Below are 27,231 nucleotides of genomic sequence, written 5' to 3' on the forward strand. Positions count from 1 at the left end.
TGAGCCTTATATTGTTTGAGAGTTGCGTGCAGCTTTTTAATATACTGGAGCATTTGCTCATTATTTAGGTTGTTGAGGTCTGTCTCATTAACTATAAAAGATGTGTTTTATCCAATGTTAGGGGTGGAGGAAATGATGGTCCTTTTGTTGGCAGTAGATTTAGCAGCAATTCATGAATTATCAGCCATTTGGAAAAAATTAGCAAAGAAATATACTCTTTTAAGAGAAAGATAATAAGAAGATTAAGAGAAATTCAATGGAGTTGTCGACAACGGAAGCAAATGATGTAGTTGGACACAAAACTGTGATTGATCAATCTGCAAAAAAGAAAAAGTGAAGTAGTTGGTGTCTATATTTAATGTAATATTAAAATTATAAAATTACACTTATTTAGAAAAAATTCCAAAAATAACAAATAAAAAAAAAAGAGAAGTTTATAATCTCAATTTTACTTTTAACTCTAATTTAATTGTAATTAATTATATCATAGTTCATAAATCTCAATTATACTTTAACTCTAATTTTTATATTAGAATACTTATACACCATTTTATTGTACAACGTTCTAGATTCTCCCAATACTTATCACTTTAATTATATGTTAAAGTATTAAAAAAAATTGTTATTATTCAAGATTTTTTTTATTTTTTATTATTGATAATATAAAAAAATTATAATTAGTAAATTTGAATATAAGAAAAATTACGATATAGCTATCATTATAAATCTTTTATTTAGTATTGACAAAATAATTTAAATTTATGTCAAATTTTAAATTAAATGGTTTAAATTAAGGTTTTATTCTAGTAATATAAATGTGTAAGATTTTATATATATATATATATATTTAAATGAATAGATAGTTTTTTTAAATGACCAATTTTATTTAAACTATTAAATGGAGTAAAATATTTATATTAAATTATATATAAAAAAATAATGACAATTATGTAAAATTTTAATTTTAAAATTATCCTTCACATGCCCACCTCCTTCCTCAAACGCCTCTCTCTCTCTCTTTTTCTTGAAATTGTGAACTCATAAAAGATAAAGAAAAATGGAGGGTAATAGATAAGGCTTACATAGCAATGATATCATTGGAAAGAATATTATCATAAATCTCGAAGCTCCACCTTGTCTATCAAAACATCTATTCCTTGTTTGAGGACTATACACGTGAAGGTGTCAGGCTATTGATATTAATGAAGTTAAATTTTATCACCACTCAGTTTCATGTGCTAATTCAAGAATTGCCCTTGCTCTTGATGTTCTGCCATTAAATCAGATGAATGTCAGTGGTGAAGTGAAGGAATTGGTTGAGTTAGTATCAAGGCAAGCACGCACGAAATTCAAGCTCGGCCCTGAAGACGAATGGGCGTCAAAGTAAGTTCTTCTCATATTGAACTACTTTGAGAAGGGAATTGAGTCTGAAGTGAGCTTTATAAAGCGGGTTCTTGACTATAGAGATAAGAAATTGGAGTGATTGTGCAAAGGAAATCATGTTCTTGGAGAAAGAGGTTGACTTTCAATTCTCGGATTATAATGAGAGAGAGGCTCCATTCCTGAGTAGTTTGTTGCGGTTGATAAGCTACTGCGACAAGGGCATTTCTCTATCGAAATAAGAGAGAGAGAGGGCATGCTTGAACAAGGAGAGCAGGGAATGAAGGGTAATTTTGAAATTAAAAGATTTTAATATATTAAATAATGATTAAATTTGATATTTTGAGTTTTAGAAAATAAAGTTTACCGTGGATATGTAAACTTGTTCTTATAAGAAGACATTCTCTCCTTTTTTATCTTTTTCTTTTTATCTGTTAGTGACGTCTAATCGTCTGTCTGTTACAGTGTTATATGTATCAGAGCACTTCTCTATGCCAGATAGCCATTTAATTCTCTCGGCGCGTATACCAGCAGGGTTGCAAAGTGACCGGCCTTGCTTCCTTTACCTTATGTCACATCACCGAACTGAACTTTTTATGGGTAGATCCGAGTGTGTAATCACTTTGGTCCACCTCTCGTTGTAGGGCTGATCTCGCGACATTGAATCATTTTATCTGCATGGGGTTTAATAGATTTTGGATCCGTAATCTTTTCTAGAACCAGACCTCGTTTCGTGATTAGGAAAGTCTGGCTGTTATCAAAATTGAATGGTATATGAATATATTTATATAAGTCTCAATCTGGCCAAAAAGTAACAGCACAAAGCAATATGCTAAAAAATATTCAGCCTAATCATGCTAAATGATAACACATGATAAATTCTACAATTAATCAATTAGAACATCTTTCTCTCTCCACTTTCCTTTCCTTGCAATTTAAGCCTTTTGCCAATATATAACCCAAAACCCACCCCTAAACTCTAACCTCTCCCCACAAAAAAAAAAAAAAATGAGCTCAGTTTGCATATCAAACTGTGTCAACGATGCACGAGATCCGCGCGTGCCAGTCCGTGCCACCTACGTGAACCTCTACAAATGGCCGGAATCAGACGCAGAGTTCATAAAGTCCGTCCACCGTGTAGCTCAAGGTTTCCAAGGTCAACCTAGGGTGGTGGACAGCATCTCTTGCAGGCAGATGTATCTTAGGAGCTACACATTTTCAAGGAAAGAGAGTGTGCCGGAGAAGACGAAAAAGTGCATTGGGAGAGTGAAAGAGAAGGTGGCTAATCATGGTAAGAAGAAAAAGGATCAAAAGGGTAGGAAAAGGAAGTGTTTGGTGTTCAGGAAAGTGAAAGAATTTTCTTGCAGTGCTTTGTTTAGGATCTTTCACAGGTTGTTGTCTTGTGGTGCTAGCGTAGATGTGGTTGATCAAAAGGATTCACATTAGTTTCTCAGATTTCAGTTCTGTTCTTGTTTATTTACACTATCAAAGGCATGTTTTAATTTAATTTGTTTTTGTTTTTTTTTTTTTTTTTTGTGTTTTTATATATAAATATGTGATGAATTGAATTTATTGGGGTAAGGGAGAAGTAGAAGAATGATGGGTTGTTTATATATTTGCATATTTTGGATGAAAATAAAATATTCTGTAATTTTGAACTTATTTTCTGCTTGATAATGACAGTAACAGTAATGTTATCATATCTCATGATTACCATATATGACTCCTTATATCATGTCCTTGCTGTTTATAATTTATTATTATTTATGTTTTTTCACCTATAATCATATGATATATTAAAAAAATAAATTTATCATTTAAAATTTAATATTTTAAATATAAATACGATTTTAACTCATAGTCTCAATTTAAAAATAAATATATCTAAATAAATTTGAGAGGTATTATATTTTATTTTTTTAATTTTTATTTTTTTAAAAAAATAAATATAATTTAATTAATCTCCACTATTACATACTTTGTCTAAATATAAATAATTTTTTTTATTATATACAAATATATAATTTTTTTTAACAAAAGTAAGATATATCCAATTTAAATAAAAAAAATGAATTTATTGAGGTAAAAAAAATTTTGATTTTTGAATTTTATTCCGCGAGTAATTAGCTTAGGATTCCCTTCGGTTAAATTTTAGCATTGATTTTTTAATTTTTATTTCCTGGTCGTGTCAGTTAAGTTGAAAAGGAAAAAGATGTGAAAGTTAAAAAAGCCAAATTTCACGTACACAACGCCACGGTCAAATATTATTGTTTGAGTAACGTCCATGTGAAATACCGTTTGTGTCCTTCAAATTTTTTTCTTTTAAACAGAAATAAGAGATTCAAATAGTAAAATTTAATAACTCTCAAATTTATTTAATATACTTATCATCAAATTAAGCTTCTCAAATTTATTTAATATACTTATCATCAAATTAAGTTTGTAAGTACGTACCCTTTATATTTTAATAGCTATGTATATCATATCTTGTTGTAATAAAGTTTACAAATTATTTTAATTTTTTTCATTTAAACTCTTATTTTATTAAATACTATATATACATACGAAAGTATTTACTATCCGAATTTGATATGTTAAAAGTATTCTTTCATTGATCATTAAATTAAGGTTTCCATATTTTTTAAAGTTAAATTTAATTTTTCAGAAAATACTTAATTAATGAGTGTAATCAATTGTATGAAAATTGTTATAACAGCAGTATCATATTATATCAATGATTTATCTAGTCTATTAGTTATACCAACAAATTGTTCATTGATTTTTAACAAATTGGTGAACAAATTACCAACAATAGCTGCAGTAACAAAAAGTATTCATTGCAGATCTACTAATAGATTAAATTTTTAATGGAATTTAGATATACTATTTATATTTTAATTTATAAAAATCAATTAATATATTTTATACCGATCGCTTAAATTTATTTATACCCTGTTAAATTAAATGATTAAATCTAACTGAAATATTATATTATCATTCTAATCAGCACCCTAAATTAATATTTTAATATAATTCAAAAGAAATAATTATCAAAATGTCCTAAATTTTATCAATTTCAATAATTATACACTAAAATTTTTTTAACAAATACAGTATAAAATTAATTTATAAAAATTAATTAATATACTTCATACCAATCGTTTAAATTTATTTATATCCGAGAGCTAAATTAAATTATTAAATTTAATTAAAATATTATGTTATCATCCTGATCCGCGCCCTAGGTTAGTATTTTAATATAATTTAAAAGAAATAATTATCAAAAAATTTTAAATTTTACCATTTTCAATAATTGTATACTAAATTTTTTTTAACAAATATAGCACAAAATTAATTTTTTGATTTAATTTAACTTTTACTTTTAATTTGATTTACGTAGATGATATATACTCGATAACTCATTTTCTAATATTTTTTTATATCAATAAGTATAAATTTTTGTGTAGTTATGAGTTCTAAGTATTATAATTATATTACCTTTAAAAAATTAAGAATCAGTGTTCTCCCTACTTGAAAAATCAATCATGTTTATTATATGCACTCTGAGTAGGTTGAAAATCAATAATTAGTCTAATAAATTTAAAATGACTAAATTGATTAGATAAAAAATAAATTATAGTTATAAACTAGATTAAATTTAGTCGTTTTTAATTAATTTGACTGATTGTTGACTTTTAGTTTCTACTAGAGTAAATAAGATAAGTATGATTAATTTTCTAAGTAGTGAGAATGATGGTTCTTTATTTTTTAGAGATAGTATCACCGCACTTATAACCTATAACTATGCAAACAATTATATTTATCGACACAAAAAAAAATAAAAAAATGAGTTATCAACTCTTAAAAATATGTTATCCAAATTTATGTGTAAACTAAACTAAAATTAAAAATAAAACCAAATCAAAAAATTGGATACAAAAATTGGATACGCAGCACATTTGTTAAAAAATAAATTAGAATATAATTGATGAAATTAGTAAAGTTTGAGATTTTTTTAACAAATCTCTTTTGGTTACATAAAATAGAGAAAATTATTACTTAGTCCTTATAGTATGGAAAAACTAATTAGTTGGTCCGTCGATTTTGAAAAATACATTAAAATATTTTTGACATTTTAAAAAGTCTAGTAGTTAGTCCATCTGTTATTTTAACTGTTAAGTATTGAAAAAAAGTCTAAAATACCTCTGATATGAAAGAACTAATTAGTGGACTTTTTAAAAACATGAAGTACCTAACTAATAAGTTTTTTAAAACTATAAAAATTAAATAGTAAAATATTTAACATCTAAAGTTAACGGAAGGACTAACTAGTAGATTTTTTAAAATGTTAGGGATATTTTAATGCATTTTTCAAAAGCGAAGAACCAATTAGTGAATTTCTCTATACTATAGGGCTAAATATTAATTTTCTCTATTAAATATTAAATTAGGGTGTTGATTAAGATGATGACGTGATATTTCCATTAGATTTAATAGACAAACTTAACGATAGGGTATAGATAAATTTAAGTAATTAATATATAAAATATTAGTTAAATTTTATAGTTTCAGAAATATCTATTAAAACACGAATATTTCATATTTTTTTTTATCATTATTCCTGATGTTGCTGAGATTAGATTGATGATGTGGCTGGAATGAGACTATACTATGATTTAGCTAGAACATACAAGGAAGAAAATGCGAGGTGGTAGTGGATGCCTACGGCAGTCACCCCGACGCCCAAGTCAGTATCGTGATAAGGAGAGAATGCAATAAATTGCTTATAACTTTCATATTATAGAATAGAGTACCATTATCTTTGTTATCGTTCCCCTTTCATACTACAAGAAAAAATGGAGATAAATATAGCATTTTCTGAGAATCTAGCGATGATGTGGCCGGCTGCTCAATAATGAATATCGCTAGCTAACGAGTTAGTGATCCCGCAATCACAGGCGAAATGAGAATGTGTCCAATAACAGTAACTTTGTACCAAGTCTCGGCCCATCTGGGAAGGGCGAGTCTTGACGATAGTTCAAGTGTCAAAGTATCCGGGTATCCTTCTCCTATAGTGAGACTACGTTTTCTACTTGTCAAATCCTTGCCACATCCCTCCTCTCTTATGGTGCTAACTCATAGCTTTCTTTAGGCGAATATTATGTAACATCAGAGGTCCCCTTGTTAGTATTTATTTCTTTAGATTCGAAGGGGCTATCTCTTATCGAGGTCCGAGACAGTGGCCCTTCAAGATGGGTTCCTTGTTATGCACGTCGTTTCACCTACTGAACCTTTATGCACTATTTATTGTGCCATATTTAATGCCTGCCATCAAAATGACTTTTATAAGAGTCCATCTCTAAGCATCACTTTTGTGCTTTTCTATAATTAACTTCTAGAGGAATTCACTTTTGTGACTACCTTTCTGTCAAAGTCTTTACCTGATTTTTGATAACTTTCTTAACTTTTTTGATTTAGCGAGGTTTTCAGGTCCTCCTCTGACGGCTCTATCTGTGTGCTAGTCCCCATTGTTCCCTTGAGGGAGACCTCCGAGAACAAAGGTGCCTCCCTTAGTGACATCACGCCCGTCTTTTCGGATAGCAACGTAGATCGTTTGTATGACACATATGACATTTCTCGGGATTCTTTTCGAATCTTTTCTCCTTCTTCCCGCATCCGTACTAACGACTTGATTTCTGCTGGTGACACTATGATAGTCCTCAAAGAGCAATTGGAGGTCCTTCGATTTCACAAGCTTTCTATCACTCAGCTCCATCCTAATAGTTGGAGGATCTTGATAGCTTCGTTCATGTGTTTTAATAATTACATTGAACCTAGTGTAGCAATTTTTTTCTAGTTATATCAACCGGGTACTCTTAAGAATAAGGAGTTCTAGTACTTTAATAATCGAAAATATTTGAAATTTTTTAACCAAATGCCTTCTTCTTTAAAACGATGGAAAAATAAGTTTTTTTCCTCCGTCATCATACTTCGGGGGGTTTTGAGCGCCTTCAAACTAGTTGGCACTACTAGGTGGAGCTAAAGAAAGGTGGAGTATGCCCGAGGAGAGAAGAGGATAAGGTTTTGGCTTCCCTTATGGTGATAGCTAAAGTCTTAAGGAAGATTGACATTACTCAAGCAGTGAGGAACACCGCTTTGTCCTGGCAGAGCCACTTTGTCCTGGCAGAGCCGCATGCCATCCTGCGCTCCTTACTCGCCCAGCCTGTTCGAAAGCGTACCCCTTCCTCAGGATCAGGTTATTTCCCTTTTCATCCTTTTTTATTTTTTGAAGTGACTATCTTACTTACTTTTTCATTTGTTTGCAGATATGGCTAGGTCAATTAAATTCACCGAGGTTGTGCATGCTGCTCAAAAGGGTAAGACTGTTGTCACTGTTGTTGCCAATCCTCCTATTAAGCGTGCTCGCCCCTCGAAGGAGGTGATTTTTCTTCCCCCTCCTCCTTCCCAACTTATGGTCAAGGAACCAGCCTCCGTTCAACTCAAGTCTTTGGTCCCGGGTGCCTCCATTCCTGAGTCAACCCCTATGCTCCCTGTTGATGTGCCTTCCTCCTTTGCTCATGTGAGTGCTAAGTCTTCTTGGCTTGCCAACATTCAACATTTAGTCTTATAACTAAACAGGGCGCCTTCTCTCCTTGATGACCCTTCTCTAGGTCTCTTGCTGATCAAGAATGCCTTGCGGCCTATAGATCGCCATCATTTAAATGAGATGGAGACGAATGATCTGTTTATTAATGCGATTCATTTTGTGCTGGAGGGTGCCCTTTAAGGTGAGATTTGGGGAAAATGAGATGCACATAGAGCTTTTGGCCAATGAATGTTCGAATCTGAAAACTTAGGTGGCCAAAGTCGAGGGTACAATGAAGGTGATCCTAGAGTCGGTGGTTAAGCTCTAGGCTGATCTTGACGTGGCCCATGCTTCTAACGTAGGCCTTGAAAGTCGGGCTAAGTTTACCGAGGATCAAGTGGCCTTGTTGCAACGCCAGGTTTTAGAATTGCAGGCTCTGGCAGAGGACGCCTAGGCTACCTCCATCAGGGTAGCAGAGCTTGAAGCAGAACTCTAGGAGACAGTGACCTAAGATAGCGAGATGTTTGTTCAAGGCCAGGATTTGTGAAGAAGGAGCTGATGAAACATTTTCTTTTTGAGAATTTCCCTTTGATAGATGATATTCTTCTCAAGGAGGATAGTGAGGGTGGAGGAGAGCATGCTGAGGATATTCCTTTTGAGGACGTGCATGATGAAGATGTATTCTGGCCAGGTTTCTCCTACCGAAAATATTAATGTAACTAAGACTCGGGCAGATGAGGCTGATGACCTCGCCTTTTTGTAATCTTTTTTATTTAATGAGAATGTTCCATTTGTTTGTCGTTTATGTTTTCTGCTTATAATTTATTCCTTGAGAAAAAAGGTTTGCTCATGTGGTTAATACTTGTTTATGACGTCTAGCCACTGCCCCATCTTAGGTTAATAAAATAAGGAACTTAGTAAATTTCCAGCGACCAACCATAAGGTATGGTGAATGCTTGCCTTGTGTTTATAAGTCGTGACTTGGCATAAACTGCCTTAAAACCTTAATTCGTGGGATTAATCGACTAAGTGGTCTGGCGGGAATTGTCTTGTGACTTGTCCTGGTGAAAATTGCCTTATGGCCATTATTCATGGGACCAATGCCTAAGTGGTCAGTAGAAAATTGCCTTGTGACCTAGCCTGGCTAAAATTTGCCTTATGGTCTTGATTCGTGAGACCAACACCCGAATAGTTTAACAAGAACCGCCTTGTGACCTGGCCTAATGAAAATTATCTTACGTCCCTAATTCTTGGAACCAATGTTCGAATAGTCTGGGAAGAAACGCCTTGTGACCTGGGCTGGATTCTTTGTACGGCCTGTACTAGCTTCCAACCACTCCTCATCTTCAGACTCAAACTTACCTTTATGCTGCACTTTGGTCATTTCTGTCTGGGCCCTTGGGGTGTTTACGGAAGTTTCATCTCTTCTACCGGGATCCATCTTGAATGCCTTTTTTCGGGCCTTATACTACCCAAGAGTAGCCTACAACCTTTGGATATGCTGGAGTATCTGCTCGTTGTTCAAATTATTAAGGCCTGCTTCATTGACCACTAGGGGCGTATTTTCTCGGTTGTCTGGGATAGAGAAAATGATGACTCCCTCATTGATAGTAACATTAGCAGCGGCTATAGGACTACCAACCATTTTGAGAGTGAGAGGATAGAGAAGGAATAGAAAATCGGTCGTAATCCAAATGAATAAAGGGGATTCAATGGAGTTCCCGGCAATAGAACAAAAAAATATTGTTGAAATAGATTAATGACATGGCTGGAATGGAACTATGCTAGGATTTAGTTAGAACCTATAAAGAAGAAAATGTGAGGTGGTAGTGGGTGCCCACGGCAGCCACTTTAATACTCAAGTCAGTATCGTAGAAATTAGAGAATGCAACCAATTGCTTAGAACTTTAGTGTTAGAGAACATCATACTTTTACCTTCGTGATCATTCTCCTTTTATATTGTAAAAAGATAGAGATAAATATAGTATTTCCTGATAATCCAACGATAATATGGCGGGCTGCTCGATAATGTATATCGCAAGCTAATGAGTTGGTGATCTCGCGATTACAGGCGAAATGGAAATGTGCCCAATAATGGTAACTCTATACCTAGACTTGACCTATCCAGAGAGGGCAAGTCTTGATGATAATTTGAGTGTCAAAGTGTTCAGATTTCCTTTTCCTATAGTAAAATCATGTTTTCTACTTGTCAAATCATTATCATGTAACTCTTTTCTTATAGTGAAAACTCATAACTTTGATTTGAGGTTATGTAACATTAATTCCATAAATTTTTTGTTGGTAAATCTATTTTTTCTTGTGGTGACAGGTGAGTTTATTGACTTTGTTGAAAGTTATATTGTTACCTTTGTCCCACAATATATGTCATTTAATGTTTTTATACTCAAATCAATAAAATTAATTAATAATCTTAATTTTAAAAAATTTATTCTAATTTATCTAAAATACTTTTTAAATAATTATATTTTTAACATATTAATATTAAAAGATTTAAAGACTAATAAGGATATATATGATAAATAACAATTAATGGAATCTTGAAATTTTTTAAGTGATAAATAATTTGAGATAAAAGAAATTCTCTGAAACAACCAACGAGACGGAGGTAGAAATTAAACAAACTAATCCTCTTCTATTTTTAAAAAATAATTTATATTTAAAAAATGATTTTCGTGGTAGAAATATTGTTTAATAAAATAACTTATTTTATATTATTTAATTTTAATTTTGAATAAATTATATTTTAGTATTTGAATTTTAGCATAATTAACAAATTGATCCCTGTATTTTTAAAACCGAATACTTGATCCTTATATAATCAGTCCATCTAAATTAGAGTTTCTCCGTCTATTTTTACCGTTAAATGTGAAAATATTTTTATTACCTTTTCAAATGGATAAATTACACTTGAATCCTTAAATTTTAATATAATTAATGGATCAATATCTGTAATTTTAAAATCATACACTTAAATCCTTCTATAATTAATATTTTCTCATCTATTATAATTTAAATATTTTGATTATTCATTTTTTATTTGAAAAAAACACTTAAATTTCCATTAACTTTTGTCTATAATATCTCATTTAACTAATTTTTAACACTTTTTATTTTTTAATTTTCATTCACTAAAATATTTCAACATTTATAATTTCAAAAGTTTTAGAAAATATTTACAACTTCAGCTATGTTTAACTAATACCAAGTAACTTTTAAATAAATTGTAAGTTTTTATAAAAAGCATTTTAGGAAAAAATTACTTTCAGAAAAAGTTTGATTATCCATTAGTTTTGAATTAATATTTATAATGAATAAAATAGCTGTAATTCTAGACAGATTAAATATAGAGTGATTTGAGGATTTAGTTTCAAAAATACAATAATTGATCTGTCAATTTTGTTAAAATTTAAGGATGAAAGTGTAATTTACACTATAAAATTCTTCACCAATATTGAAAAGGATTTAAAATAAAGGTATTTTATGTATTTGAAAGGTTTATTCTCTTTTTTACCGGTTGACTAATGGAATTATGGATGAAATGGTTTTTAAATTTAAACGGATTCATTTAAGTGTTAGATTTAAAAATATAGGACCAATCTGTTAATTAAATTATAATTTAAGAATTAAAATATAATTAAAAATTCTATTTTTAATGAAATTGATTATTTTCAACCAAGTAATGCTTACATGGGAGAGAGAAGAGGGGATGAAAAAGGCATGAAAAGGAACAATCATAACGCCCACCGAACAGATAGGCATTGCTGAAACTTGGGTTCTAAGGGGGCCATCAATGTGCTCCCTAATAAAATTCTTTGCATGCTTCTAATTAATCATCACCACTTAAACACTATCACACTCCTGATAATGACACCAGCAACTCCACCACCCCCTCACCATCTTTAAATTAAATAATCAATTCACCACTAACTCTATTATTATTAATCCAAGGTAAAAGTTGCATTCCTGCTGTATTTGGGTAATCATCTCCTTTGACACTTGTTGCCAATTGCCCACAATTACAAATTAAGTGGAAGGAAAGTGAAGAGAGAGAGGTGGCTTTCCTCTTTTGCTTTCCATCTTTATTCATGATTATTTCTTTATTCATTATTATTGCTTTCTCACCTACTTCCAAAGGATTTAGCTGCATTCTTATTGCTTTCGGTGTTGGTTAGAGTTAAGTTCATAAGGTAAAAAAACAAAATTTCATATTTGAGTACCCTTGTTTACAAAAAGGAATTTGCGTAAAATATTTTGTAAAAAAAGAAAATTAATAAAATAATTTATTTTTTATTATTTAGTTACACTGTTAAAAAGTCAAATGATATTAATCACAATTCATTTGTGGAAAATGTGGTAATATCACTGTAACAAATTTTATTTTAGCAAAAAGTTTATGGAAAATTATATTTTGTTATAAAAAATATATAATTAATAATTAATAGCTGCGATGACAGTTGAGAAAAAGATTTTTTGCATAAAGATTTTAACTTTTAGATTTTATTTGTTTCATTGAAAATATTTTTTTTAATATTTTTTATATTTTCTATTGTTTGAAATAATAAAAAAATTTAATTAACGAAAAATATTTTTTAATTAAAAAATTAAATTATTTTAAAAAAAATAATATTCTCTTTTGAAAAGCGGAAGTTATACCTTGACATATTTATTAATGTCTTTTTTAATAAATTTTATTTTTTAAATTAAATTAAGCAATAAAAAATAAATTATCTAATTGAAAAATGTTTTTCACAGAAAATATTTTTTATAAAAATAGTTTTCAAATACAAATTATTTTTTTGAAACAAACTGAATTTTAGCAGAAAAAATTTTCCATTAAAGATATATTATAAGCTCCATTTATTTTATGAAAAATATTTTTTAGAAAAATATTTTTAAATATTTTTTTAAAAAATATTTTTTACATTTTTTATGTTTGAGATATTTAAAAAATTTAATGAACGGAAAATAATTTTATGATCAAAATCATAAAAAAATTAAGGAAAATGACTTTTTTTTTTTAAAAAAAAATATTTTTTGCATTTTAAAATTTTTATTGAGATTTTTATATATAAATTTATTAATATATTTTATTTTTTAAATTAAAATTAGGTAATAAAAAATAAATTATCTTATTAAAAAAAATACCTTTTAAATATAAATTATTTCCTACAAATAAACGAAATTTTTATTTGTTTTACATTATTTAAAAAATATTTTCCATAGAAACTATTTTCTGTTAAAAATATTTTCCGTATAACATATTTTTAATAAAATAAATTATTTTTTATCATTCATTTTAATTTAAAATCTTTAAAATAGTCAATAAAAAAACTTTTTTGTTAATTAAATTTTTTGAGTGTTCAAAATGTTAAAAAATATAGAAAATATATTTTTATTTTTTTAAAAAATATTTTTCAATTTTTTTAAAAAATATTTTTTTATAAAACAAACGGATTAATCCAGAATTTAGTTTGCTACTGTTAACTTTTGTGGAGCTTCAAATTTCCCCACACATAGTATAGATTTTGTGATGAAATATAACTTCGCCATTGTCATCTTCTGTGCCGCATTTCTAATAGTAACTTTGTGGCAAATTTTATATTCAACACAAATATTTGCGGTGGTGAAATTCAAAATCATAGTGGAGAAAAATTTTCCCACAAAAACTTATTTTTTTATAATAATTTGAAATTTTAAAAAATAATATTTTCTTTTAAGAAGAATAAATTATTTTTTAAAAAAATAATTTTATTTTCCTTTAATTGAAAAAATATTTCTAGCGATTATTTTCTTGAATGTCTTCAAATTAGAAAATGTTTATGCGAAATAAATGGAGTTTTGATTTGGCTAATTTTTCCCTTATAATTTTTTTTTTTTAAATGAGATTAGAAATTGAGGGAATTGAATTTGAGAACTCTCATATTTATTTAAATACACTTACGATTGAATGAATTAAAGTTGTGAGTGAATATTATTTCTTATGTAATATAATATCATAATCAATTCTTCTTCGAATGTAAGGCTATTTACAAATATTTTTTTAAACGGGCTTTAAAATATAATGACACCTAATTTAATAAAAGGGATTAGAAGCATGCCACGTGGCGTCCATCAATAAAAAGAAACTTAATATTAGTGTTGAAGTGATCGGCAAGTAGCATATAATTTCCACGTGATTTTATTGGTAATTCTCCATTTAATCATTCCTTCCAAATAAAATTCAATAATTAGATATATAGAATATTTTAAATTTAAAATTTTCAATCATATGTAGCCAAATAAAATGCATGTGATTATATTTTGATCGAATTAGTGATAATCTGCATATTTTTATATAATTTTAATATATAAACACTTAATTAGGAATTTAATTATTTTCCAATAGTATTTAAAGATAGCACTTATGGGTAAGGACACCTTTTGCTCTTAATTAGTTTTGAGAGATTGAAAGCGTTCTTTTTCTTCTTGTTATATTTTATCTATGAACATGTATAGCTAAAATTTCTTTCTACTTGAAGGATAATAAAATCAAAGTTTCAGTTCATTTAATTGTGAGATATTTTTAATTTTATTATTTTTTTATTATTACTTAGTATTTATATTGTTTCTGTACCTATTAATTATTATTATTCTGTTAGTGTAGCATTGAGGCTCCATTGCTCAACTAATAGGATAATATATTGATATTTAAATTAATTAAATTTGTAATTGTTTATGAATTATGTTGAGTAAGGGTTTTCCTAAGTAACAATATAATCTAACTTAAGAACTGAGCATCTCGCATTTGTTAGTTAGATTTAGATCTTTATTCTTACACGAGCATTTTCAATATCTAAGAGCATCTGCTACGATTGTCTAAGAGTTAGAGCTACTTACAATTGTTTCTTAACTAGTTTAAAAACTGAGGATTGTGTATTTGAAGCATTTTCAAAATTTATAACTGCTTTATTAAGAAATAATTTGGAATTAACTTTGTTTCTATGATCAACCATAAAACTGAAATTGAGATTGATCCTTTGACTGAAATCACTTCTGACTAATTTTCTCTCTTAAATTTAATTGCTTGTTTATTTAATTTTGTTTTATTGAATTAATTTCTATTTTCTATTATAATCAAAACTCTCCCATCTTAATTTTATTTTCTATCTATTAATTAAAAATAATTAATTTCCTTTTAATATCTACGGGATCGACTCTTCTCACGACTATCGTCATTTATTTTGAAAAGCACAATTTTATTTTTGGTAGCTTTAACACCTATAAAATTTTAGTGTTATTACCGATGAATAGATTTTAATTCTTTTGAATGATACGTTCTAATCCTAGAGGTGGACTAGAGTTTAATCTTGAAATCGAGAAAACCATAAAGAAGCTAAGAAAATAGACCAAGTTACGAAACAAAGGGACTTCAATGTCCAATATTGACGATCAGGTACAAGTCACTGTCAAGGGAAAAGCCGTGGGCACGGACGAAGCAGCGGCTGGCCTAAACGATTCCTCTAGTAAATCTGAGGTTGAAGAAGACATGGCTAATAATTAAGCAATCTGAGAGCTAACAATGCTAATGATCCTTAGCCACTTTGTATCATATATCCTGAATGAAATGCAACACTTAAATTGAAATCAGGATTGATTTATCTTCTCCCAATCTTTTGAGGACGTGAAAAGAAAGATCCTTGTAGGCCTTTGAAGGAGTTCCATGTGGTATGTTTAAGCATGAGAATACAAGGAGTTTTCAAATAGCAGAACAAACTAGTGTAAAATTTTTCTAAGACAAAAAATGATGGATGTCCTAACCACCTGTGTCACTGTATTATTTCCTGAATAACATCTTTATTTTCTTTAAAACTGAGATATTGGAGAACCTAAATAACTTTTCAACAAGTATAAGCCATCATGTAGTCTACCATTACCAATCCTCTTCCCTGTAAGAAGATTCTGAATAACACAATGATAAAAAAAGAATTCAATTTTGCAGTTAAGAGCATCGGTGATAGCAATGACATATAAAAGGTTGACAGAAAAATAGGGAATATGAATGACAGATGATAATTTAATATTAGGTGCATAAATAACAGAATATGTTTTGGATATGAGAGTAAAAGAGCCATCAGCAATTCTAGCACTGTCTTTGGTTAGAGAAGGAGAATAATTGAAAAAGTCTTTAGAAAAGCCTGTTATGTATCTATTCGCATTAGAATCAATAATACATGGAACAATATCAAGAGAGAAAGTATTACCTGACTTTACAAAGTTAGATGTGGCACTAGAGGAGGAAGAGATGTCAATACGAGATAGGAAGCGCTTGAGACTCTAAATTCCATTAGAGGAGAGGAACTCAGCCCCTTTGTCTCCTTAAAGGGCTCCTTCACACTTTCTATTAAATTAGCTTGAATTTTGAAGGTACCTCAATTCCCCCCACGGCCTCTAGTGGGACGACCATGTAACTTCTAGTAAGTTTCCTTGATATGCCTCAGTTTTCTACAATAGTTACAATGCAAATGATCTTTCTCAAAATTACGAGGCTGTGGTGTGCTCAACCTAGTAGCCAATCTAGCCTTTTCAACTGGTGTAGTATAAAGCATAGCATGTCGATAACTTTTCTCTTATTGAACATGGGTGTGGGCCTCTTCTAAAGAATGAAAAGGATTTTTTCCCAACACTTGGACTCAAATTGGATCATATTCATTATTCAACCTTACAAGAAAATCATAGACCTGCTCCTTTTCAATCATTCTCCGAAATTTGACTGCATTTCCAGTATAGTCCGTCTGGAAGTCCTGATAGTAATCAAGTTTCTTAACTAGTTTAGAAACTAAGGATTGTGTATTTGAAGCATTTTCAAAATCTATAACTGCTTTATCAAGAAATAATTTGGAATTAACTGTGTATCTGTGATCAACCATAAAACTAAAATTGAGATTGATCCTTTGACTGAAATCACTTTTGATTAATTTTCTCTCTTAAATTTAATTGCTTGTTTATTTAATTTTGTTTTATTGAATTAATTTCTATTTTCTATTATAATCAAAACTCTCCCATCTTAATTTTATTTTCTATCTATTAATTCAAAATAATTAATTTCCTTTTAATCTTTACGGGATTGACTCTTCTCAAGACTATCATCATTTATTTTGAAAAGCAGAATTTTATTTTTGGTGGCTTTGACACCCATCAAATTTTAGTGTTATTACCGATGAATGGATTTTAATTCTTTTGAATGACACGCTCTAATCCTAGAGGTGGACTAGAGTTTAATCTCGAAATCGAGAAAACCGTAAAGAAGCTAAGAAAATAGGCCAAGTTACGAAACAAAGAGACTTCAATGTCCAATATTGACGATCAGGTACAAGTCACTATCAAGGGACAAGCCATAGGCATGGACGAAGCAGCGGCTCGCCTAAACGATTCCTCTAATAAATCTAAAGTTGAAGAAGACATGGCTAATAATTAAGCAATCTGATAGGCTAACAATGCTAATGATCCTTAGCCACTTTGCATCATATATCCTGAGTGAAATGCAACACTTAAATTGAAATCAAGATCTATTTATCTTCTCCTTATCTTTTGAGGACGTGAAAAGAAAGATCCTTATAGGCCTTTGAAGGAGTTCCATGTGGTATATTTCAGCATGAGAATACAAGGAGTTTTCAAAGAGCAGATCAAGCTAAGGGCTTTTCCTTTCTCATTAGCTGACCATGAAAAAGATTGACTATTTTACATACCTCTAAGTTTGGTCACCATATGGGAAGAGACGGTGAAATTATTTTTAGATCATTTTTCTCACTTCTAAAGCATTTGCAATCAAGAGGGATTTTGGGAGATCAAATAGAAGGACATATAAATTCTTCGTGATTATGCGGGAAAGATTTCAATGCCTATGTGCGAGTTATCTTAGACATGACATTTCAAACAAGCAACTCATTCTCTATTTTTATGAGGGACTTCTAGTTGTGGAGAGACACATGATGGATGCTATAAGTGGAGGTGCGATAGTGAGAAAAATGCCTCGAAAGGCTAGAAAATTGATACCCACCATGGCAGCAAATTCACGACAATTTGGACTATTACAAGTCATTGCTAGGAAAGTGAATGAGATAATCAACTTTCACAATTAATAGCACAGCATGTGTTAGAGGCTTTATAACTCAATGTATAGTTATTATAATATGGTCTAAAATATACCAAATGAAAACTGAGATAAAAAGCTAAAATTTTAATGAATTGACTAAATTCTGAATCTGTAGGTAAGATGATATAAATTACAAGTGAATCTAAACTGGTCATAGTGATAGCGCATCCATAACAAACTATATTAGTTATACCATAACTAATTCTATACTCAATGAAATTAGTTAAAACCAGTTACAAATGAATTTAAACTTTGTAGAAGATACTTAAACTTGAATTTGTATGAAAATACATGCATCTGATATGTTTTATGATACTAGAAATAAGTACTAATACTAGACTGATTAGGATCTTATTAAGCAGATTGTAAAGAAAATTTCGTAACTTAAGGTAGGGTGATCATATTTGCATGAATTATAGAAACATGGTAAAGAGTATAGTAGGTTAAAGTGTGAATATAGGAAGTTTAAAGACAAAATTCAGTTTAGTCCTTTATATTTTCCACCTCGTCATCTAAACTCTCCATGTATCACCTAACTAAGTATGAAAGAAATGACAAAGCAAACGAAAAAAAGCGTTGTCTTCTTCCTTTTCACCAAATCCAAGCTAAACTCTCATCAAATCAACTTCTTTCTTTAACAAAAATTCACCCTAAAATATAAATTTACCTAGGTGAAGGAACATACATATTTAGAAATGTATAGAAAATAGCATCTTTGTAACGACCCGAAAACCGATACCCTACCGTAACGGCCCGAACCGCCACCGGCGCTAGGATCCAGATCGGCTTAAGGCCGCCGGGACCCGTAGCAAGCCAAACATACCTCCTATCACCTGGTCAAATCCCATACATGAACAAAACTTTAACATAAAAACTGAAACATATGATGTGAATACCGAGCCTGACCTGTATGCGACATAACTGAAAACATAAAGAAACCCCCTACTAGAGCCCTCATCACAACTCTAGCTGGGTCAACATAACATACATCAAACTGGTATTACATCCAAGAAACTAGAACCTAACCTGTGCATGCATCAAACCACAACACAAGACCTCCACTAGGGTCCTCATCCATAACATAACGTGGTAAACAACACATGCCACAAGATTAGTTCAGACATAACTCAACATCTAGCATAACATACATCATGTATTAAACAGGGACTAACCAAGTCTCAGGGCCAAGCACAGTACTAATCCATAAACATAATTTCACTTAACTTAACATTACATTCTCTTACAAATTACTATCAATTTACAATACATGTCCACACTAAAAGTACTAAGCTAATATTATTACATAAGCTTAACCTTTACTCTTGAGACTTCCCGATCAGCCTCGAACCTGCAACACTGGGGTTAGGGGAGAGGGGTGAGCTAAAAAGCCCAGTGAGTAGAAGCAAAGAAAACAGTTCATTAATTACATGCTCTCATGAAATGCGTCATAACACAAAGAAATCACATAACTGTAGCTTGTCCGTCTCGGGGTTCATGCAAATAAATATTCCCCACGGACTGTTTTTGAGAGTTCCTTTTTGCTAGCATCCTTTACTCTCAAGGATCGGACATGACCTCAAAATTCCCTCTGTCGGTGCCCGGCTCCCCCAAAGGAGCTCACACAGGACTTTCACATACATGACGGGGTACCTAGTCCACAGAGAGCTCACAGTGACTTTCCTATGTGTACTTGTCCGGCTCTCAAAGGACTTACCCAAGACTCAATGACAGAAATGGGCTATTGAAGTCGCCTTGGTCCAAACCTCCTGAATCAACATCAAATAATGCAATGCGCCATATTCGTGAAACTAGTGCAATCAACCTATTACATATAAACATGATGCATGAGCATGCTTTAGGCATTAGATTTCGTACATAAAAGATTAAGTTTAGTTCTACTCACCTCCTGGCAGACGCTGACTGACTCTGCAACTGCTAGCACTACTGGCCTCCTCGGTCCCTCGGGTCCGATCCTACACAGGTGGACTCGAATGAGGTGCCAAACATACTCTAAACAACTCATAAACATCTCCCGAAAAACCCTCTAAAACATCACTTAAACATGCATAGAAAACAACCTTGAAAAGGCTGGACAGGGCACTTTCGGCGGCACCTTCGGCGGCCGAACCCTCCCTCCAGAGACGAAACTCGGGCACTTTCGGCGGCACCTTCGGCGGCCGAAAGTCCCACTCCAGAGACGAAAGTCAGACACTTTCGGCGGCCGAATCCTTCCTTCGGCGGCCGAAAGTCTGCTTTCAAGCCAAAACTCAGCTTTCGGGGGCAAGGTTAGGCGGCCAATCCATGCATCCAAAGGCAGGTTCGGCGGCCGAAACCACCTTCGGCGGCCGAACCTGAGTTCTTCCCAGAAGGGCAGAACTCAGCTTCTCATGCATTCAAGCCTCCCAAACCTTCCAAACACCCCAAAACAAACACCCAACCTAACCAAAACATGCATAAACCCTTAACCATGCACAAAGGAGCTTAACAACTAGATTAAACTCCAAAACACACATCTAAACATACATAGATAGCTTATGACCCACATAGGCCAAAACCATCAAAACAACCCAAATCCTCACATACTCTTTCCCAATCATGCATACACTCTCCCACATGCATAACCTAGCCTAAACATTCAACATAGCATCATATAAACATACATTGGGCATAAAACCCACATAAATCCTAACATGCATATCTACCCATATTCTACCATTAAAACCTCATAGAACCTCATTAAAACACAAGGAAAGCAAAGATCTACACTTACCTCTTGAAGATCGAGGGTTGGTGTGACCCGAACCTTGGAGATGTGGAGGAAACTAGCTCCGGGGTCTCCAAGCTCCAAATCCTTGATCCAAGCTTAAAACTCTTTAAAACCAAGAATAAAACTCATGAAAACCATAGAAGATTGAAGGAAAACCTGAAATCGACCAAGGGAGGACATGAACACACCTGGGCACGAGAATGGGGAGAAACTCGCCCACTTTCGGTCTGAGAGCCTTTTATAGGCGGCCAGCTAAACCTCCTTCGGCGGCCTAACGTGCCTCCTAAACTCATGCAAGTTCGGCGGCCGAACCTGACTTTCGGCGGCCGAACCTTGGCTCGTTCAAACAAGACTTTCGGAGGCCAAAAGCACTCCCGAAGCCTTTCCATGTTCGGCGGCCGAACTTCACTTTCGGCGGCCGAACCTGGCAATCGCCTCCTTGGTCTTTTCCTTTCAAAGCTCAATTCTTTTTCATTTAAAACCATGAAATCATGTGAAAACATTTTAGAAAACACATTTTATCCCTCTAGAAGCCTCTGGCATCTTCAGAAATTCTAGATTCCAACGGAGATTCCGCCGGAAGGTAGGGATTCCGATGCCGGAATCTAGCCGGGTATTACATTCTTCCCCCCTTTAAAAACATTCGTCCCCGAATGTTCCACAAACAAACAGGCATAGCATAAACATAGCATCCATCATACATACACAAGCAGGCAACAAGCAAGCAAAACTTAAAAACCTCTCTTCAAAGAGAGACACAGGTACTGCTGGAGTAAAAACTCCCGGTTCTTCTAGGCACACACTTTCCCAAAAGAAACACCTTAGCAATACCCAACCTTCTTCTGAAACTCAACACGCTTCCACTGCGCTACTCTGATCCTTTCTCTTCTCTCTTCATCTTCTCTACTAACTGGCTTCTTCTCACTGCTAACCCAAACTAACTCTAACTCTCACAGGTAGTGCCCGGATTTCAGATCTATTTGGGAAAACAAACAGCTCCTACTAGCTGTCCCAATAGATCATCCATCCTGCAATGGGAATACCTGCCCTTGGTAGTGACCTTGTTTAACCGCTTACAGTCGTTACAAAGTCTCAAGAATTCATCCTTCGTTTCCCACAACAACACTGGAACACTCCAGGGTGAGGTACTAGGTCGGATAAAACCCTTATCTACCAAGCCTCACCTCTATTCTGACCACTCGCCTGGGAAGACATCTAAGAACTCTCTAACTATAACCACTGAGGCTGGTTCCCTGACCTGACGGCTAAACTCTCAACAAGAACTCGAACCCTCTGACAACCCCTCCTACGCACCCTACGAACCTGACAGGCCGACATCAAACCTCTAGGCGTCCCTACTGTGTTCCCTCAGAAGAAAACCTCTGACCCATCCTGTCCTCTGAACTTAACTACCTTGTCTCTACAGACCAAGATAGCACCATGAGCAGAAAAACCCAATCCAACCCTAAACTGACGTCCAGACAATCAAGTCTAAAACCTCAAAGTCGGGTGGAAGGCATCTACCCTCAACTGACACTGAACTGGTGTAATACCCGGCTAGACTCCGGTATCGGAATTCCTACCGTCCGGTGGAATCTCGGATGTCGGAGACCTCTAGAAGGGTAGAACCATGCTTTCATAGAATGTTTTCATGTTTTTAATGGTTTTAAAGTATGAGACTAAATGAGTTTTTGCATGAAAATAGCATTGGAGGAAAACCCAGGTTCGGCCGCCGAAAGTCAAGTTCGGCCGCCGAACATGCATGCGTTTTGGAGGCACGTTAGGCCCCCGAAAGCATGAGTTAGGGAAGTTCAGGTTCGGCCGCCGAAAGTCAAGTTCGGCCGCCGAACATTGCATGGATGCGGAGGCGCATTCGGCCCCCGAACGTGGCCTGGCCAGCCACCTATAAATGGGGCACTTAGCCGAAATGGGCGAGCTTTCTCCCATTTTCGGCCACAGCAAGCTTCCGACCTTCCCTTTGCAAATCTTGTGTTCTTCCTCCAAATCTCTTCCATTTTCCTTGAGTTTTAAACTCACATTGCAAGTTTTGAGCATTTAAACCAAGTTTTGGAGCTTTGGGAACTCAGGAGCTCATTTTCGTGGATCTCCAAGTTTAGGTCGTCTCTCTCTCGATCTTCAAGAGGTAAGAGTCGATCTTAAGCTCCATGCATGTTTTAAGTAAGTTTTAAGTGATTTTATGGGGTATAATGGCATGTATAGGGTTGTATGAGTTTTTAAGCAAATGTTAGGTTTTATGTGATTTTGAACAATGTGGCATGTTTGAGTATGCTTGAAGTGTTGTAGTTGGGGTATTTGATGTTTTGAGGCCCCTAGGAACTTGTATGCATGATTTGGTTGAGATATATGCATGATTGGTGAGTTTGGAGTCGAAAATGCACTAAGGAGCCAAGTTTCTGCCCTTTGGCAGAAACCAGGTTCGGCAGCCGAAGGCACTTTCGGCCGCCGAACATGGCTGGGGAGGCAGGCCTTTCGGCTGCCGAAGTTGCCCCCGAAAAGAGACTTTCGTCTCTGTCTGGCACTTTCGGCCGCCGAAGGTGCCGCCGAAAGTGCCCTGTTCAGCCACTTCATGCATATCTCTATGTGATATTTTCAGGATGTTTTAGGGGGTTTTTGGGGAATGTATTAGAGTTATGTTTATGTATGTTTGGTCCCTCATTGGAGTCCACCTGTGTAGGTTCGGACCCGAGGAACCAAGGACCCCAGCAGTGAGCCAGCTGCTACAGAGTTTGTCAGAGTCAGCCAGAGGTGAGTGGAACTAAACTTAACTTTTTAAATTAAGAAATGAAATGCTTTTATCATGCTTCATGCATCATGATCATATTATAGGTTGTTTGCATTAGAATTCACGAATATGCCGCATTGCATTGTTGTGATAGATGATAGTGGATGGACATTATGATGATTCATTAGCCTTCTGAGTACGAAGTCCTGTGGTGCCCATAATAGGGCCGGGCAATAACTCCGAGTACGAAGTCCTGTGGTGCCCATAATAGGGCCGGGCAATACGAAGTCCTGTGGTGCCCATAATAGGGCCGGGCATGGAGTTGAGGGATTTTTGAATCAGTCCATCCGTGGTGTGATTTGTTTGTGCAGTGACGCATTTCATGATAGCATGTTTTAAATATTCTTTTTATAGTTCTACTCACTGGGCATCTAGCTCACCCCTCTCCCCTAACCCCCAGGTTTGCAGGTACGGGATAGATAGAGAAGGCAAGAAGAAAAAGTCATATGTATGTAATAGTTAGTTTGTGGACATGACAATTGTATTATGATGAAATGTAAAAATATTCAGTATGTTATGTAATGAGGTTATTGAGGATAGAGTTGTGCTTGACCGTAGTATATTGTTAATCCCTTTTGTATGTACATGATCTTATGTTATGATGTCTATGTAAACTAACTCAACACAGGTTGTTTTGCCTTTGAGGCTTGATGAGATCCCACAGAGGGACTATGTTATGTATATGTACAGAGTATGCACAGGTTGAGTTAGTTGATGACAGTATGTATGAAGGAAAGTTTTATCTTTTTATGTATATGGTTGATCATGTATGGGATTAAACATGTTTACAGGTTATGTTAGGCTTGCTACGGGTCCCGGCGGCCTTATGCCGATCTGGATCCTAGCGCCGGTAGCGGTCTGGATTTCTGGGGCGTTACAGAGTGGTATCAGAGCCCTAGGTTCATAGGATCGGACCTAGAGTGTCGGGCTCATAGATGTTATAGAAGGTCAAGCACAATAGGAAGGTCATGTCCACTAGGATAGGATGTTGAGTCCTGTCTTGCATGATGATGTGAAATGCCATGACTTTATGCATGTGCATTAATGATATGCTATGCTATGTGATGTATGTGATGAGGGTTCATGTGTGCCCACATGAACCATATGATGCTAATGTTTGCTTGTTATGTGCTGGTTTTTCAGAGAGATAACAGGATGAGAGGAACTCGTCGATCTGCACGATTGACGGGAGTCCCACCAGAGGATGAGGGCACGAGCGCCCGTCCTCCTACATTGCCTAGGGCAATGTCTTGTAGAGCCAACAGAGAAAGAGTGTCAAGGGACCCTAGAAGGTCTTTTGATGCTAGCAGAAGGGGGACTGATAGAGGAGGAAGTTCTTCAGATGTGAGGGAGGTTATGGAAGAGGATCAGAGGAGGGATGGGAACCTGGATGTGAGCATGCAGGAAGAAGGGTCAGGGGAGTCACAGGGAGGCGTTCAGGCCTCGGGGTATGGTTTTCCACCCCATTATCCACCCTTCCCACAGGGTTCAGGGTATCCGATGGGAGGTACATCGGATTACTCTAGCTTTAACCCCTACCCTACCTACATGCCCTATCCACCTTTCTATCCACCCTATACACAGTACCCAGCTTATCCACCCTCACCCTTCTATCCAAACCCGGCAAACCCCACCTCGGGGAATGCTGCACCTCCACCTCCACCACCTACAGAACCAGCAGCCCCAGTTACTCAACCTCCTAGACCTAGCTCAGTCGATGGGAGCAAGGTAAAGATGACAGACTACCTCAAGCTGGATGCTCCCAAATACAAGTCAGGGGATGACCCCTTTGAGTATCTGAGAGTAGTGAAGACAATAACTGATGAGCTAGGGGCAAGTGACAGCAGGGCCATTCAGATGGCAGGGTTCACTTTAAAGTGCAAGAAGGCACGGGAATGGTTCAAGTGTTATGTGGACCCGAGACTAGACGGTATGACATGGGAAGAATTTGCGAATGAGTTCGCTGGATGGGCTTTTCCAGACAGTTCTAGAGAACTGAAAATGATTGAGTTTGAGCAACTGAGGCAGTCAGAGCACATGAGTGTAGAGGAGTTCACGGATAAATTCTTGGAGCTATTGCCTTTTTCAGGGCAAGCTCTAGATTCAGATACGAAGAAAGCCAAGAAATATGTTATGAAGCTGCATTCCAGGTACTCCTCGTTAGTTCAGTCAGCTGAGAGAGAAAGTTTCCACACTGTGGTGGATATGGCTCGAAGAATGGAGGCAAGTGCTATAGTTGAGGGGTCAGTGAAGCAGTCAATGACCCAGTCTTCAGGGGTTAAGACCCCAAGCAGAGGAGGACCAGGTTCCTCTTCTCAGAGCTCAGGTAAGAAGAGGTGGGATAGCACCACCAAGAAGCCGAAGAAGAATAAGTTTTGGAACAAGTTGAAATCCGGTCTGGGATTTGGCGGTGGCTCGAGCTCAGGCTCAGATGGTACAGAATGCCAGAGATGTGGAAGACCACACAGGGGAGTGTGTCGAGCTGGGACTAATGCATGTTTCAGATGTGGACAGGAGGGACACATAGCTCGGGATTGTCCTAGAGCGCCTTTTATGGGCCAGCCCCAGCAGACAGCTTCTGGTAGTGTGGCACAGCCAGCAGTTCCAGCCACAACTCAGGGCAGTGGCAGAGGTAGAGGGAGAGGGGCAGCCTCTTCTTCTGGTTCCCGAGGTGAAGGTCCATCAGCTCCAGCCAGGATCTTCACCATGACACAGCAGGAGGCTAACACATCCAACACCGTGGTGTCAGGTGATCTCGTCATTAGGTGTTCTGATGTGTATGCATTAATGGACCCGGGTGCATCTCATTCATTTATTGCTCCGAGAGCCGTTGAGAGGTTAGGTCTGATAGTCTCTGGGTTAGAGTGTCCCCTATGGGTCAGTGGACCCAAGTGTGACCCGTCAGTGGCAGTGTTAGTCTGCCAGTACAGTCCAGTTTTTATTGAGGGAAGATGCCTCTCCGCCAACCTTGTGGTTCTAGATTTGACAGACTTTGACGTCATTCTAGGGATGGATTGGCTATCTACCCATGGTGCTATCTTGGACTGCAAGGACAAGGCAGTCAGGTTCAGAGATCAGAACGGGTCAGAGGTAGTCTTCAGAGGAGACAAGAGGGGCACACCTAGAGGTCTGATATCAGCTCTTCAGGCTCGTAGGTTGCTTAGGAAGGGATGTCAGGGGTACTTAGCTCATGTGAGAGAGCTAGACAGTCAGGTCAGGGAGCCGGCCTCGGTGCCAGTTGTCAGAGAGTTTCAGGATGTCTTTCCTGATGAGCTTCCAGGATTACCACCTGCTAGGGAGATAGAGTTCGAGATAGAGTTGGTGCTTGGAACTAGACCGATCTCTATCCCTCCCTACAGGATGGCTCCAGCCGAGTTAAAGGAGTTGAAAGAGCAATTGCAAGAGCTGGTAGAAAAGGGTTTCATCCGACAGAGTACCTCACCTTGGGGTGCTCCGGTCTTGTTTGTGAGGAAGAAGGATGGATCCCTTAGACTTTGTATCGACTACAGGCAGTTGAACAAAGTCACTACCAAGAATAGGTA

At 35.1% G+C, this 27,231-nt stretch overlaps 1 protein-coding gene across 1 annotated transcript; it reads left to right on the plus strand.

The window, feature by feature from the left end:
* The first annotated feature begins 2,293 nt into the window (after positions 1-2,293).
* Positions 2,294-3,101, plus strand: LOC110621462. Its single transcript, XM_021765745.2, has one exon. It carries the CDS (start codon positions 2,389-2,391, stop codon positions 2,824-2,826), a length of 438 nt encoding a protein of 145 aa, XP_021621437.1. The 5' UTR covers positions 2,294-2,388; the 3' UTR covers positions 2,827-3,101.
* Positions 3,102-27,231: the final 24,130 nt, after the last annotated feature.

This window comes from Manihot esculenta, chromosome 8, assembly GCF_001659605.2.
Source record: "Manihot esculenta cultivar AM560-2 chromosome 8, M.esculenta_v8, whole genome shotgun sequence".
Lineage (NCBI taxonomy): Eukaryota > Viridiplantae > Streptophyta > Magnoliopsida > Malpighiales > Euphorbiaceae > Manihot > Manihot esculenta.

Coding starts and splice junctions, on each gene's coding strand:
- LOC110621462 (XM_021765745.2), top strand. CDS start 2,389: ATGAGCTCAGTTTGCATATCAAACTGTGTCAACGATGCACGAGATCCG.